Source organism: Eumetopias jubatus, unplaced genomic scaffold (genome assembly GCF_037043125.1).
Source record: "Eumetopias jubatus isolate StellerSeaLion01/CBP00866 unplaced genomic scaffold, mEumJub1_p1.0 scaffold_6, whole genome shotgun sequence".
NCBI lineage: Eukaryota > Metazoa > Chordata > Mammalia > Carnivora > Otariidae > Eumetopias > Eumetopias jubatus.
This window is the reverse complement of record NW_028274812.1, coordinates 146,856,985-146,870,472: the sequence shown is the minus strand read 5'-3', so window position 1 is coordinate 146,870,472 and position 13,488 is coordinate 146,856,985. Positions and strand designations below refer to the sequence as shown.

The 13,488-nt window shown below is 45.9% G+C and overlaps 5 protein-coding genes across 6 annotated transcripts; 2 read left to right on the top strand and 3 right to left on the bottom strand.

Moving 5' to 3' along the window:
• Positions 1 to 1,088: 1,088 nt before the first annotated feature.
• LOC114199807 (histone H2B type 1-C/E/F/G/I) lies at positions 1,089 to 4,179 on the bottom strand. Of its 2 annotated transcripts, XM_088024195.1 has the most exons (2): positions 3,781 to 4,179; positions 1,089 to 2,957 (listed from the first exon to the last, which is right to left on the bottom strand). In XM_088024195.1, exons 1-2 carry the CDS (start codon positions 4,155 to 4,157, stop codon positions 2,939 to 2,941), a joined length of 396 nt encoding a protein of 131 aa, XP_087880321.1. In that variant the 5' UTR covers positions 4,158 to 4,179; the 3' UTR covers positions 1,089 to 2,938. The 2 variants fall into 2 exon arrangements, with proteins under 2 accessions (XP_087880321.1, XP_087880322.1); XM_088024196.1 differs by lacking the exon at positions 1,089 to 2,957 and having other exon boundaries at positions 3,728 to 4,178.
• A 288-nt stretch (positions 4,180 to 4,467) lies between these two features.
• Positions 4,468 to 5,458, top strand: LOC148164199 (histone H2A type 1-E-like). Its single transcript, XM_088024200.1, has one exon. The coding sequence runs from the start codon at positions 4,483 to 4,485 to the stop codon at positions 4,867 to 4,869; it is 387 nt and encodes a 128-aa protein (XP_087880326.1). The 5' UTR covers positions 4,468 to 4,482; the 3' UTR covers positions 4,870 to 5,458.
• Positions 5,459 to 8,070: 2,612 nt separating this feature from the next.
• On the bottom strand, positions 8,071 to 8,564 carry H3C10 (H3 clustered histone 10). Its single transcript, XM_028097320.2, has one exon. The coding sequence runs from the start codon at positions 8,536 to 8,538 to the stop codon at positions 8,128 to 8,130; it is 411 nt and encodes a 136-aa protein (XP_027953121.1). The 5' UTR covers positions 8,539 to 8,564; the 3' UTR covers positions 8,071 to 8,127.
• Positions 8,565 to 8,912: 348 nt separating this feature from the next.
• On the bottom strand, positions 8,913 to 10,551 carry H2AC13 (H2A clustered histone 13). Its single transcript, XM_088024197.1, has one exon. The coding sequence runs from the start codon at positions 10,542 to 10,544 to the stop codon at positions 10,152 to 10,154; it is 393 nt and encodes a 130-aa protein (XP_087880323.1). The 5' UTR covers positions 10,545 to 10,551; the 3' UTR covers positions 8,913 to 10,151.
• Positions 10,552 to 10,816: 265 nt separating this feature from the next.
• LOC148164197 (histone H2B type 1-C/E/F/G/I) lies at positions 10,817 to 12,694 on the top strand. The gene has a single exon (XM_088024207.1). The coding sequence runs from the start codon at positions 10,870 to 10,872 to the stop codon at positions 11,248 to 11,250; it is 381 nt and encodes a 126-aa protein (XP_087880333.1). The 5' UTR covers positions 10,817 to 10,869; the 3' UTR covers positions 11,251 to 12,694.
• Positions 12,695 to 13,488: the final 794 nt, after the last annotated feature.

Sequence of the window (13,488 nt, the reverse complement as noted above, 5' to 3'; positions counted from 1 at the left end):
CTAAAAGGAAATTAGATAGAGGACCTGCTCCAGGAAGAGAGTTATCACAGTAAAGAACTGTTTTATACTATGAGCTGGGTATAGGTATAGACCATGGGGAGGAGCAAGGCCTGTTTGATCAAAGCCCTTTATGTTTCATTGTTTCTGAGTGGCCCAGCACACATTTTATTTGCCAGGCATTTACTCTTCCGGTGAATTACATTCCTCCCCTTTGAAGTTCCAGACTCCCATCCCCTTCTCCTTAGTTCAGAAAGACATATATACTTCATTTTACTTGACTGTCTTTGAAATTTCATGTCTGTATCGATTCCCTGTAGGTATACTATTATAGTTTATATTTTCCTATTAATCTGTCTTATATCAACTTGATATTTTCCTGTTAATCTGTCTCATGTCAATTTGGAGGCTAGAAGGGCCTCCAAAAGGACAGCATATTCCTGCTCTCTGAAAGAACCATTACTAAAAATTCTAATTTGTTTTATAGTTTAATCAATTTCCTTTGCCAAAGGAAATCTATTTTCAGTTGAATCTTTGGAAAATTTACATTAGGGAAAGTGAAAAGAGGGATTATTTATGTGTAATACTCCATCACAAGCATTTTCTATGATACATTTTAAGTAAAATCTCTAGTATTTAACATAATGTGCTTTCTATTTTTTCTATTTTAAAGGAGATCTGTACATAATTTATTTCTTGAGGATAACCTAGAATTGAAATGCTTTGTCAGAGAGGATGTAGATGTTGTGGTATTTGATTAATATTTCTACATTTTCCACAAAATTCTTACCAGATTCAGCAATAACTGTTGTGCATGTAAGTTTATCATACATACTCCAAGAGGCATATTTTGAGATGATATATTCTGCTCCCCTTCAAAATACTGTAACTTGTTTCAGGTTTAAAGGAAAAATGAACCCTCTTGTAATTTTTATCATAACTGCATCGCACTGATTAACTGGGGCAGAAAAACGGACATCTTTAATAGAATGAGTTCTTCATCTTCGTATATTGTAGGAGCTGGACATTTTTCCCTTATTTCCTTCTAGGTTCTTTGGCTGATCTACTAATTACAATGACATAAAACAGAGTAACAGGAGAAAAACAGATTTAATTTCGAAAGTACAGAAGCCCTGTAAAAAATAAGACTTAAAGGCAGTCAGGCAATTAAGGCTTCTAGGACATCCCCAGCTAAGGAATGGGAGGGGGGCCTGGGGCTCTGGAGAGGAGGCCAATCCACAGCAAGAGTTTCATAATCACATGTCTGCCCTGCCAAGCTGAGTCTTTCACATTAAAAAATTATGTCTGATAATAGCGCGCGCTCTCTCTCTCTCTCTCTCTCTCTCTCTGTTATCAACCCCTTACCTAAATTCTTTAAGGCAGTTAGGGGGAGGGCAAAAGTTTCCCTTGACCCGTGGTATTCTCAGTTGACTTTAGTTCAAAATAGTCCATGTGTCCATGGCATTTGGGGGAGACTTGTTCTGAACCCCTTCACTGTCATAACGTTATGTTAAAGTAGTGTCTGGCTCACGGTAGAGGGGCAATGAGTATTTGTTGAATGAAATGTAAGGGAATGAAAACTTCTCTGTCCTCTTTGGATTTCTGCCTAAGAATTAAACTGACAGGAAAAAAGCATACACGTTTTGTTGAATTTTTACATGTTACATGGCAGCCCTCACACAAGAAGGAAGTCCCGAAGCAACGAGTCAGGGAGATTTCATATTTTTAGAAAAGATAAATTTGTGAAAAATTGACAAGACAACGAGGTTTGGGCTTAGGGTAGTAAGTTGAAGAAACACGGTTTTTTCTTGGGGCCTTTCAGCCCCAAATTCCTTCTGGTGATAAGAAGGCCTCCTTCCCTCAGGGTACAGGGTGGGTGCCTGTCCCAGGGCAGGTCTATCTCCTGCTTTCAGGGAAGGGTGGAGCAGGGCGGGGGGCGGTCCAAGGGACCTTCCTGCTTCGGCAGTTTTCTCAAACTCTTTTAAGCTTAGGTATTCAATATATGCCTAGGTGCTTTGGGGCATCGAGTCAGAATGAACGTGGCAGGTCTCCTTTCCTCCCAAGCCCACTTTCTGAAACCCCTTTCTTGAGTAGTGATGTGGCACAAGCTGAAAGCAAGACACTCCAACCTGTCCTCCTTCCCCTTCCCCTGCTGCCAGTCCGCAGCAAGGCCTCACCGTTCGGCTTCATTTTCCCCCTTCTCCCTCTCGTTCTCCTCTTCCTGCCTCCTCCTCAGTTCAGAACCTCGCTCCCGGCTGGTATTTCCAAACTTTTCACCTGGATCTCACCCCCCTTTCCATCCGTTCTCAACTGGGCCGCCAGAGTAATGATTCTGAATCATACATTTTACAAGATTTTAAAATTCTGCAGATCCTGCCTTCCTCTACTAGATAAATCTTTATATTTCTTCTCAAGGTGTACAAAGCTCCTCAGTATCGTAAGGTTCACTGCCCCACCTTCTACTTATCTTTCCACATTCATCTCTGGCCATCCCAGCCTCCAGCCATGCTAAAGGATTTCTAAGTCCCGGGCACTCACTCGACCTAGAGCACCCCTCCCCTCCAGGCTATACCATCTGCCCCGTTCAGCCGACTCCATTTTGCTAGCTTCCCAGTTTCGTTTTAGAGTTCATATTCTCTTAACCGTTTCTTTGGAAGAAGCTGGGACTTTCCCCCATTGCAGGTACATTTCTTAGTACCTATGAGGCACCCGAGAGCTGTGTGCGGGATAAATGTCAGAGTGAAGAATGATGGCTGCTTTGAGTAAGCAAATCTCAAAGTTAGCCTTAAGAGGTAACCTGGCCACACGTTTTGTTCTTGTGATGCACTCTGCAAGTCCTTACTCTTGAGCAAAGGTGCTAACGGTAGATCTTCCTGAATTTACTGCAGCTGGTCCAACACAGCACCCAAACCAGGCATGCCTTTAATATGGCTTCCCGTCATCAGAGGCCGCAGACTTCCCTGCCAACAGAAATGAGAAGATACGCTGCATTATTGGGAATACTATTTTAGAGAATTGAAGAGGTAGAGAAGAAACATTCCCAGCTCTTCACTCGGCTCCACGAGAAAGAACTCAGGTTTATTTTGCAAACCATACTGGTTACACTGCTAATGCTTGGAATTTTAATGGGAGATGGTGGGCCAAGGGACCATGGTGTGGATACCTGCAGGGGTGACCTGAGGGAGTTAACTGGTTGAGAAAGTGGAACACGATCTACATTATTCTGCCTGGTGACACCCAGTCACCAAGCTTCCAGTCAGCACTACTGTCCTGACACATTACCTCTTAAATATAGCTTTAAAAGATGAAGGAGGCGGCTGTGTGGCCCTGCTAGATGTACTAGAGGATGAATTCTAGTCTCATCCACTGAGACTGACCGCTCCAAAATCCTGCTTAATCCTTTAACTCTAGAGGCAATTTAGTGAGGATTACCCAAATAAAAGCTTAAGAAGCCACAACTGTTAGGACAGGTTCTCCACAGGACTTCCAAATACTTCTACAGCCTAACCGAAGATGCGAGGTGTTCTTTGCATCGTGCCTTACTAGACGAAATAATCGATACTAAAAAGCAACTGCAACCCAAACACTGAGAGAGGTACGAGGCAAATCCCAAAAGCAATTACCTAGGACGCTAAATTTTCTAACACTACTTATACAGGAAAAACTATTGTTCACTTCTTTTTACCAAAGGTAAACAGCGAACAAGCTCTTTCTTAGAAATGGTGGATGGCTCTGAAAAGAGCCTTTGGGTTGCGGTCAGCGGCCGGCGGCCGTTGGGCTCACTTGGAGCTGGTGTACTTGGTGACGGCCTTGGTGCCCTCGGACACGGCGTGCTTGGCCAGCTCCCCGGGCAGCAGCAGGCGCACGGCCGTCTGGATCTCCCGGGACGTGATGGTCGAGCGCTTGTTGTAATGCGCCAGGCGGGACGCCTCGCCCGCGATGCGCTCGAAGATGTCGTTGACGAACGAGTTCATGATGCCCATGGCCTTGGACGAGATGCCGGTGTCGGGGTGCACCTGCTTCAGCACCTTGTACACGTACACCGAGTAGCTCTCCTTGCGGCTGCGCTTGCGCTTCTTGCCGTCCTTCTTCTGCGCCTTGGTCACCGCCTTCTTGGAGCCCTTCTTCGGGGCCGGAGCCGATTTGGCGGGCTCGGGCATGCTGCAGACAACGCCAAAAAGGGCTCACGAAAAAACGAAATAACAGCGTAAGCAAGGCGCACCTTGTCCGGTTTATATAGAAGCCCTTATGCAAATAAGGCGTAAATGACACCCTGCGTCTGATTGGTGACTGTTCAACCCAACGTCAGAAGTTAGTCCCGCCCAATCGGAACGCAAGGATCCCAAAGTTGCATTTCCATTGGGCGATACGAAGCCACAGTCTTAGCCAATGCACAACCTCCCTTTTGGCGCCCAACAGGGTTATAAAAAGTGCTGGGCTGGCGCTTTAGGTTTGGCAGCTGCTCGCGGTGCGTTTGGGGCCGTGATGTCGGGACGCGGCAAGCAAGGCGGCAAGGCTCGCGCCAAGGCCAAGACGCGCTCGTCGCGGGCCGGCCTGCAGTTCCCGGTGGGCCGCGTCCACCGCCTGCTCCGCAAGGGCAACTACGCCGAGCGGGTCGGGGCCGGCGCGCCCGTGTACCTGGCGGCCGTGCTCGAGTACCTGACGGCCGAGATCCTGGAGCTGGCGGGCAACGCGGCGCGCGACAACAAGAAGACGCGCATCATCCCGCGCCACCTGCAGCTGGCCATCCGCAACGACGAGGAGCTCAACAAGCTGCTGGGCCGCGTGACCATCGCGCAGGGCGGCGTCCTGCCCAACATCCAGGCCGTGCTGCTGCCCAAGAAGACCGAGGGCCACCACAAGGCCAAGTGAGGAAGTTAGAAACAAAAGGCTCTTTTCAGAGCCACTTCCATGGTCCTAAAAAGGTGACACTTGTCATTCTGTGCTATCACCAAGGGTTGGTTTGGGACGCCTGTTTCCACTTAGGCTTTAGTCCTAGCTAATCCTTAATCCTTGTCCACATTTCAGAATTGGTTTTTAGTGGCCGAGGACAGGCTGCCCCTGCACTAGGAAGTTACCACAGTGATTATTGTGAATTGAGGCTACTTGGGAAGCAGCCAGATAATCACTTGGACCTTCGTGTTTAACCCGAAAGCAGGAATTAAACCTACGTGAAAAATGCCCTCCCTATACTAAAAAAATTTTTGTCACCAGAGTTAAGTGGACCGTAAAGGTTGAGGAGTTGTAGAAACAAACCTTAACATTTTACTAATCTATCTGAGCTCAGATTTTGCTTCTATTTCCTCACTAATTCAGGCTCAAGTATCTTTTTTCTTTATCTTGTCAAGTCCTCACACATTTGTCTATAAAGTATAAAAACTACCTCCTTGGTCATTTCTTTGGGGTTGAAAATTTCAGTGGGCCTCTGCATGTAATAAAACGTGCTTTTCCTCCTGTTCAATCTGTCCCATGTCAATTTATTCCTTAAACCAGGTAGGGTAGAAGGGTACTCATGTCAATTTATTCCTTAAACCAGAAGGGTAGAAGAAAAAATTGTTTACCTTCCCTATAGTATCTAGGATACATTGCCAACAGGTTGACATTTGTGAACTAAATAGACTATTATTTCAGTCATTTATATTGAATATACAAAAACAATAAATTAACTCAAGATGATTACCTAAGTCCATATCTGCAAATTAGTTGGGGGTGGTTTATGGGTGACAAATTTTACTATCAAATCAAAGCAACCTTGGGGGGATGCAGGAGTGGTTTCCATAAATGGCACACAGAAACCCGGTGGGGGTGTCAGGAAGGTAGGAAATCTTGTATCTTAAAACACTTGCCTTTAAAGAATTTTTTTCATGATGCTTACCAAAAGTATTCAAGTACAATTTAGAGTATTCTAATTATCCATATTACTACCTGACAGCACATACATTACCACACTGCCAAATGAGATCTTCAATACAGCAGTACAAGCTTGGTGATGCCAAGGCTGATAGTGCTATTAACTTGATTCCAAGTTTTGATGATGGAGACCCCCAGTTTGAAAAAAAAAGACTTCTGAAAAGCCAAAGGCTGTTTTGAGAATAGTGAGATCAAAGATCCTGGTATGTAGTCCATGTTTCTATATAGGCAAAGCAAATCTTTTTATTCTAGGCCTCAGAAAGGATTGGAATATTTATTCCACTTACTAGTTTTGCCATCTCAAGAAACGAGACACAAAGACTATTTCTTGTTTCCTCTTTTTTTGAATCTTAATGTACTTAAACTTTCCATAAATACTTATTTCATATTCAGGTACAGTGCATTAAGGACATACCAATAAAACACTGCTTATCCAAAAGAAACGCAATCTAATGGGAAGAATCACACAAAAGCAAATAATTAAAACACAATATAGCAAGAGACGTAAGTACAGGAAATTAGGAGGGCATAGAGGAGTAAGGTCTGTGAGAAGGAACATCTGATCTAAAGGTTAAAGGAAATTGGGAATTAGAGGAAAGTATGGGGATCTCCGCAGAGAATGAACATCATTAGACTCATGGCTTGTGTTATGTTCAGGCAAATGACATGAAGTTTGATACTGGCAATAAAGCAGGATGGAGCCAGAGCAGATCTGCAGGCCACGCCATTTGTTTAAAATACTACTTTATATACTAATGACTCCTAAATCTTTATGTCCATCCCAGACTTACCTCCTGAGCTCAGACGTGCATACTCATTCTTGTAGACCTCCAGGAAACTCGAAATGCATATCCGACTGGTCAACACCATCACTACTCCTCCAGGGGCCTTCTTAATAAATGGCCCCACCATCCACATTAGCACGAGCCAAAATGATCCGGTGTCACTATTTGTTTTTGTGTGCCATTCCTATAGCAAAACTCAAGTTCTAGTACAGGGTGATGAGAGAACCTTGAAAGCCCAGAAAGAGCTTAGGTAGAAGGCCACAAGATGACCAGTTTAGCACATGGAGTGTTTTGAAAAGCATGGAGTATCCATGTCCACAGAACTAAAAATGTCCACATTTAGGGCGTCTGGGTGGCTCAGTTGGTTGAGCAACTGCCTTTGGCTCAGGTCATGATCCTGGAGTCCTGGGATCGAGTCCCGCATTGGGCTCCCTGCTCAGCAGGGAGTCTGCTTCTCCCTCTGACCCTCTTCCCTCTCGTGCTCTCTTTCTTTCAAATAAGTAAATAAAATCCTTTTTAAAAAATAAAATATAAATGTCCACATTTAACTAGAACCACTTGCTGCTCCTGAATAAACCTTCATATAATCAGAACCAAAAGACTAATTTGGAGAACTCAATTTCATGCTTTATCTCCAGGAGAGGGGGCTCTGCCCGGGCAGCAAGAGTATTGATCAGTGGGGACAGGGACTTCTGTGGGTGCTTTGTTTCCCAGCCCATATGAAAGGAAGGCACTGCTTAACACTCAAGAATACCATTCTGGTTAGAATTTGGCCTTAGAGTGGATCACCATGGCCTCAAGTGTGTGTTGGGGAGTGATTTGTGAGGGAGGGTTCACATCTACATTTCCTTCCAGGGGAAGGCAGATTACTGACAGGACACAGAATACTTTCTTTTCCTGGAAGGTATTAGGACATTTCTAACTGGTAAAATATTGGCAGCATCCTAAATTCCAGCTGTGGAGATCACAGGTTCTACTTACGATGAAGTCACTTACAGGAAGGCAAATAGCAGGATCATGGTCGATGGTTTAACAGTTAGCAGTTGTGATCTTACTACACAATTTCTAAAGTACCATGTAACTTAGAAATTTCTTTCCATCAGCTTCACAAAGTAGAAAGGAAACGATGCAATTTGCAGGTAGTCTTCCTGTATGCTTAAACGAAGTTGTGTGCCGTTCTGAGACGCACACCAGAGCCGAACAGGTCAAGTAGGGGGAAGTATAAGCCAGAGCGCAAACCTGTCAAGGCAAAGGAAAATGCACTTATAAGGAACTTCAGTAGACACTTCCAGAAAGAAAATTGTAAAATGCCCGGAAATGGGCCCTATCTGGCAGATGAAACCGCACTACAGATTACAGGGAAACAGGCCTCTTCAGCGTGCATGTGGGTGGCTCTGAAAAGAGCCTTTGTGAAGGCGTGGGCAGACCGTGTGGCTCAGGCCCTCTCCCCGCGGATGCGGCGCGCCAGCTGGATGTCCTTGGGCATGATGGTGACGCGCTTGGCGTGGATGGCGCACAGGTTGGTGTCCTCGAAGAGCCCCACCAGGTAGGCCTCGCACGCCTCCTGCAGGGCCATGACGGCCGAGCTCTGGAAGCGCAGGTCGGTCTTGAAGTCCTGCGCGATCTCGCGCACCAGCCGCTGGAACGGCAGCTTGCGGATCAGCAGCTCGGTGGACTTCTGGTAGCGCCGGATCTCGCGCAGGGCCACCGTGCCGGGCCGGTAGCGGTGCGGCTTCTTGACGCCGCCGGTGGCCGGCGCGCTCTTGCGGGCCGCCTTGGTGGCCAGCTGCTTGCGCGGGGCCTTGCCGCCGGTCGACTTGCGGGCCGTCTGCTTCGTGCGAGCCATCGCTTGAACGCCCAACGCCAGTTAGAAGCAGAAGCTGGTCAGAGTATTTATAGTGAGAGCCAGGAGCTGATTGGACAAAAGGGGACCAGTCTACACAACCGGGAACCGGATTGGTTAAGGACTCGAATTTTGCCCCAAACGCCCTATGACTTGCCCCTGACCTTCATATATGTTTTCTGTCTTTCTACTGGCGATTTCCAGTAGAAATAAATGCAAGCTACATAAGAAATGGTAATTCTTCTAGGATCCACATTAGAACAAGGTAAAACCAGGAAAAATTATTTTAAATGTTTAACCGAATATATCCAAAATATTCATTTCGACACATAGTCAGCAATTGTTAGATATTTTACATTCCTTTTTATTTTGTACGAACCCTGCGGAATACAGTGTATTTTATAGATTCTGCACTGAAGTCAGACTAGCCACATGCCCAGTGATTACCGGCACAATTGGCTAGTGATTACCACAGGACAGCTCAACTCTATACCCTTTCCTCTCAATTTCTTATTCTTTGAATACTTAAATTTAAGATTTGTTTTTATTTTTCAGCTAGAAAAATATAATTTGCATGTGAACAATCCAAGGCAAGGAATTTCACAAAGAAACACATCCCCACATGAACTTCATTTTCAGATAATGTAAGACAATCCCATTACAGTATGCTTCATTTTTCTATCCTGGAAATTCAAAATTATAACAGAAACCTATTGTCTTGTTCAATTTGGGGGTGGACCGGCTGGCTCTGCGATGGGCATGAAGCACTGTATGTCTGCAATTTAACATAATTACTCATAATTCCTTTGCCTTAAAGAATCTAATCCCCCACCCCCCACCAGTAAGCTACATGGGGATAAACTAAGCCACTAAGCCACCTCTTTGCATACATCAAGTAGTTCTAAGTTAGCAACTGGCAAAACCATAGGATAGGTTCACTGCATGGCATGATGCATCTTGATGCCTAGTGAGCTAGAAGTCACCAAGGCAGGCAATTCTAGAATCTAATTTCATTCGTGAACCAAGACCTTTAAGTCACAATTTTAAAAAGGCATTTAAAAAAGCCAATCAGCTACCTAATTTTTCAAAGAGGCTGATTAAAAATGTCAATTTAGCAATGTGGAAAAGGCCAGATCAGGTGTGTCCCAGAATTCTAAAGGCTCTGAAAACAGCTTTGGATTGGTAGGGAGGCTTGGGTTGATCCCTTTAACTTAGGATGTTTTTAATTACCAAGAGCCAAGAAACAAGGTTTTGAAACTGCTGCCTTTGCCTCAACTCCACCGCCAGAATTTATGCCTTTATGAGGCTTAAAATGGGAGGTTAGGAACGTCCCTAATTAAGTGTGAAGGAGACCCTGCGTTATGTATTTACCAAGTGCCTATGAATGCAACCCAGGCTTTAGAATATTCCCACGAAGGCATAGGATTTTTTAAAAATTGCAGGTTTTGCAAAACCTAACTGATCAAATTGTCCTCCCTTAACTCAAGTTGTGAAGCTGATATAAACTGCTGTAAAGTGAAGGTTTTTCAAAGTGTTCAGTTCTTCACAGAAAGTCGTAGATGGCTCTTAAAAGAGCCTTTGGTTTGGGAGAGTTGTGTGGCAAGTTGAATCGCGATCTACTTTCCCTTGGCCTTGTGGTGGCTCTCGGTCTTCTTGGGCAGCAGCACGGCCTGGATGTTGGGCAGGACGCCGCCCTGCGCGATGGTCACGCGGCCCAGCAGCTTGTTGAGCTCCTCGTCGTTGCGGATGGCCAGCTGCAGGTGGCGCGGGATGATGCGCGTCTTCTTGTTGTCGCGCGCCGCGTTGCCCGCCAGCTCCAGGATCTCGGCCGTCAGGTACTCGAGCACGGCCGCCAGGTACACGGGCGCGCCGGCCCCGACCCGCTCGGCGTAGTTGCCCTTGCGGAGCAGGCGGTGGACGCGGCCCACCGGGAACTGCAGGCCGGCCCGCGACGAGCGCGTCTTGGCCTTGGCGCGAGCCTTGCCGCCTTGCTTGCCGCGTCCCGACATCACGGCCCCAAACGCACCGCGAGCAACTGCCAAACCTAAAGCGCCAGCCCAGCACTTTTTATAACCCTGTTGGGCGCCAAAAGGGAGGTTGTGCATTGGCTAAGACTGTGGCTTCGTATCGCCCAATGGAAATGCAACTTTGGGATCCTTGCGTTCCGATTGGGCAGGACTAACTTCTGACGTTGGGTTGAACAGTCACCAATCAGACGCAGGGTGTCATTTACGCCTTATTTGCATAAGGGCTTCTATATAAACCGGACAAGGTGCGCCTTGCTTATGCTGTTATTTCGTTTTTTCGTGAGCCCTTTTTGGCGTTGTCTGCAGCATGCCCGAGCCCGCCAAGTCGGCTCCGGCCCCGAAGAAGGGCTCCAAGAAGGCGGTGACCAAGGCGCAGAAGAAGGACGGCAAGAAGCGCAAGCGCAGCCGCAAGGAGAGCTACTCGGTGTACGTGTACAAGGTGCTGAAACAGGTGCACCCCGACACCGGCATCTCGTCCAAGGCCATGGGCATCATGAACTCGTTCGTCAACGACATCTTCGAGCGCATCGCGGGCGAGGCGTCCCGCCTGGCGCATTACAACAAGCGCTCGACCATCACGTCCCGGGAGATCCAGACGGCCGTGCGCCTGCTGCTGCCCGGGGAGCTGGCCAAGCACGCCGTGTCCGAGGGCACCAAGGCCGTCACCAAGTACACCAGCTCCAAGTGAGCCCGCCGGCCGCCGGCCGCTGACGGCAACCCAAAGGCTCTTTTCAGAGCCACTTAACTTTTACCGAGAAAGAGCTCTTGCGCTTTTAACTGTCGAAAAATGCATGGTATTCCGTGTAGGTGTCGTCGTCCAGAACACCTTGAGCGGGTCTCCGGTAAGTGAGGCCGGATGAGGAATTTGGCGGTGCTTGCATGTTGTCGGCGCCCCACGTTACGGTGGTGCTTGGCACTGCCCTTACCCAGTTCCAGTTCCTCCTACTTTTGCCACAGCTAGACCTGATGATATTGTAGATGGAAACCCTAAGGCCAAAAGTAAACTGGCGCACTCCAGAGGGAAGGGGCGGGGACACAGTCTTGAGCCCTTCAGATAAATTTGAAAACTAGAGCAGCGCGGGCGGGAAAGCCCCACCGTTCTGGTTCCGCTTCCTTCCACGTTCCAAGGCGGGGGGGGGAGGGAGGTCCCGAAGCTTTTGAGTCTCTGAGGCCGTTTTGGGGGAAGGTGAGGCAGTCTTTGCGGTGCCTTCGCAGGGTTAAACGGGTGCTGTGGACTCGTGAATATTTGAGGCAAGAAAAATAGTGAATGTGGGTCTCCGCTAGCTACTTGCCAAGCTGCAAATGTGAGCACTAGGTACAGTGAAGTTCTTCAACTCCTTGGAATGGAAATGGGAAGATCGGCTTCTGGCTTCAGCTCCGCCACTTGCTGTGTGAGCATGGGTGTACTGAACCACTCTGAGTGCCGATCTGTGGAATGCACGCACTGCTAGTAAACGCACGGTGTACAGTATGGCTTGTTCCAGGGCTCGAGGTGTGCGAACTTCTTAGAACAGCTCTATGAAGTAGGTACAATCATCTCCGTTTCTCAAGGCAAAACAGAAGTAACTTTCCCAAGGTCACACAGCAAAAAATGGGGTGAATGGAATTGAAGCTTCCAAATTTTGAGTCCGTGCTTGTAAGATCTGCCTGTTTCATAATCCCCACATTTGTGAGAATGGAAAGTGCAAATGAAGACTGAAAACAGGCCTTTGCTTCTACCGATCATTCTTTCATGGTAACTACTCATTTATTCAACTTTATTGGGCATTAACTATGTTCCCAGAGCAGGGCTAGGTTCTTAGCACAACAAGGCCACTTCTTGGCTCTGTGTCTTGCAGCAAATTACATAAGTTGTGGATCTCTATATCTTTGCTCTCTAAAATGGGAATAACTTGAAGATGATTTTGATAAATGTAAAGGGAGCTTGCAGCTTTTATTGTCTCAATGTTCATTTGTCTTTTTGCCTTTGTATCTTTTCATATGTATTAGAATCACGTGAAATAATAAATGTGAAGACACATTATTACAATAGGAAAGCATTTTGCTACAGGAAAGCCAATAAATCAAATATAGTCTGCCCAAAATTCTATTTATGATCTTCTGCCACCCTGTTGCAATAAGGTATTAACAAAACTGCAGTAATATTTATTTATTATTCATTCCAGGTTCTCAAATAAATCTCTGTAATAGTAGACCAACTCAAAGTGATCAAAGTTAACTATTTCTACCTTGCCTTCCAATAATCTTCAGTGACTTTACCATCAAACAAGAGGCCAAGGTGGATTTTAAAATGCTTTTCTTACTGCCCCCCAAAACCCAACTGTATTTCCTAAACCATTCTTCTCTCCAATTAACTAACGTTTTATTTAGCATTTACTCTTCACTATAGGCTGCTCATTGTATGTTGGGTTAGGAATGGAAATTCCTGGACAAGACTCCGTGATCTTAATTCTCATTCATCACTGGTGGCCCTGAACATAGGTAAAACTTTCATAGAGGAAAATTTGGCAACATCTCTCAAAACAATGCATATATTTTTACACCCACAAACACCACCTCTGGAACTGCACCATTCTTGAAAATGTACAAAGTGGCATATTACAGGGTTTTGCAATGGCCCAGTTTGTAATACAAATGACTAGGAGCAATCTGAGTGATCAAAAACAAGGGAATGAATTACAGTGCATTATTCTATCTGATGGTAAAAACAATTGAGAATGCTCTTCTTCATAATAACAGTAGCTAGTAATTATTGCTTACCAGATAATGTCCTAAATTTATTGCCAGATAATGTCCTAAAAGATTCCTTACATACATCTAATTATTTAATCTTTATAACAACCTTATGAGTTAAATTACTACTATGCCTAGTAGTGTGCAGAATTTCCTACATGTATGTTTATACAATTGTAAAATATCTCTAGAG